The sequence below is a fragment of the Tupaia chinensis genome, unplaced genomic scaffold, assembly GCF_000334495.1.
Source record: "Tupaia chinensis unplaced genomic scaffold, TupChi_1.0 Scaffold000597_1, whole genome shotgun sequence".
Classification (NCBI taxonomy): Eukaryota; Metazoa; Chordata; class Mammalia; order Scandentia; family Tupaiidae; genus Tupaia; species Tupaia belangeri.
In genome coordinates this window covers 3,030,874-3,032,915 of record NW_006160114.1, presented here as the reverse complement: position 1 = coordinate 3,032,915, position 2,042 = coordinate 3,030,874, and the positions used below count along the sequence as shown (strand labels likewise).

At 35.1% G+C, this 2,042-nt stretch overlaps 1 protein-coding gene across 1 annotated transcript in view; it reads right to left on the bottom strand.

The window, feature by feature from the left end:
* Positions 1 to 2,042, bottom strand: part of RXFP2 (relaxin family peptide receptor 2) — a 91,195-nt gene that overhangs the window by 13,812 nt on the left and 75,341 nt on the right. The window contains exon 14 of the mRNA XM_006158457.1: positions 1,580 to 1,651. Coding sequence (XP_006158519.1) covers positions 1,580 to 1,651 — 72 coding nt within the window. The remainder of the gene's footprint in view (positions 1 to 1,579; positions 1,652 to 2,042) is intronic.

Below are 2,042 nucleotides of genomic sequence, written 5' to 3'. Positions count from 1 at the left end.
GTGATAGGTAGAACATAATAGGGAAATGCTTTTTCGATCAGCAAGTGGATGATGGATAGGTTAGTGCTAGGTGAGTCAGGTAGTCAATCCCCATCCTAAAGTAGCTTCCAGTTCGGCTTCTTAATATCTGGCATCTAATGAAAAGAATTTGACATATAACTGTCTTATTTCCTTTTTAAAGAATTATTTATTTATTTTATCTATCACCAAATTAAATTATTTTTTAATTTGTTGCAGGGTATGTGTGCTCACCAAAGAGAAATAGGGAAAGTAAGAGAGCAAACCACTGGGTCCAGGACTCAAACTGTGGTCATCCATGTGAGAGTCTGGCACCTCAACCAATATGCTACCTGAACCCATAACTCTCTTATTTTATTTTCCTTCTAGTGTTGTTCCTGGCAACACTAGACTTGAACTCTTGCTTCTTTTAGAACTTTACTATATCCAGTCTCTTCCATAGAGACATCTAGGATTTTTTCAGAGGTTCAAACTTCCCTCCCACCGTGACCATTCTACTGGTGGGCAGGTGGAAGGGATTGGATGATAAGTAAAGGACAGGAAAATGAAAAAAGAGTAAGTAGGTCATTTAACAGGGAAATAATTAAGCTAACATGTTTTCTATTCATTTGGGTCCTTCATGACCTTGACCTGATATCTATATATTTAAAATAGCAGCTTCTCCATCAAGTTCTAAAAAGATCGACTTTCTCTCTTACAAGAAGACCTCACATTCTGCCTGCAATAAGGAAATGATAGCCTCATTAAATATTTATCTAATGGTGCCACAGAAAGAGAAATTAATGAATTAATTTTTGTGGATTAAATTAATTAAATTAATGTGGATACCCATCAAACACGTGGCTTTCAGTAGTCACACCTACTGCACAGACCTAAACAAAACGTTCTCCCAAAAGAATGCCTTACGTCAACCATTTAATCCACTTGCTGCACACAATTTGCGTTCTTACATGGAATCCTCTCTATTTTAGTGGATAACAATGGTTTATTTTTGAAACTATAAACATAGATTACACAGTTGATAAAGAAATGATCATGTTATAAACACATATATTAACACAACTTACACAGTGCACTTTAGCCAAATATATTAAAGTGACTTATCAAAAACTACTATAAAGATTAATTACCTCCATTTTGTAGTGCACTTAGTAACAGTAACAACACCTGGAATTTATATAGCACCTTTCTTCCTAAGTGCTCAAATCTTAGAGCAACCGACTGCTCATTCATGTGAAGTGAATTAATGTTTCCAGGTCGCCTGAGTACCATTTAGCCAGTGACTTCATCTTGTGTAATATGTGGCATTCTGGTACCCTGATCTCTTATTGGGCCTCAATTGGATAAACAGCGTGTTTCCAGAGAGAAGGGTCATTCATGTCGGCACGTCATTATATTGAACTCTATTTGAACAGGGACCAAAGGTGACAAAATTAAAAAGTTCTCAATAAAAATATTTTGTTGCATAAAAATACATTGCAGTGACATATTAGACAGTTTACATGAGAACATGTGAGACATTTCACCATGCTTTTTTCTCCATTCTTCCATACATACATACATGTGAGAAAGATTCTTCATGGGCTGAAACATTTGTGTGCTTATATTTGGAATCTCTATCCTTTCCAAGTCTCTGGAAAACATGAACAATGGGCTTAATGATTTTTGGGGTTATACTTCCAAATCATTGCACTGTCATATCCTTAAATACCACGTTTTAAAATCTATGTCATCAGTTCGAATTAGGAAGAACATTTTACAGCACGCTAGCTTAGAAAATTGACATTTCTATTTATGCCTCTTGTAAGTTGGAGATGATTTTGTCACTTCACATGCAGAATTACATTCTAGTAGAACATTTTCATCCACTTCTGATTTAAAAACAGCAATGGGGATTTATGTGAGTATGAAATTGGCTTTGTTATTTGATTTTATAAACACTGCCACAGAAGTGACAGGGTTCAATTCAGTAGCTACTTTTTTTTTTTTTTTTTTTTTTTTTTGCGGGGTTTTTTTTTTTGGGG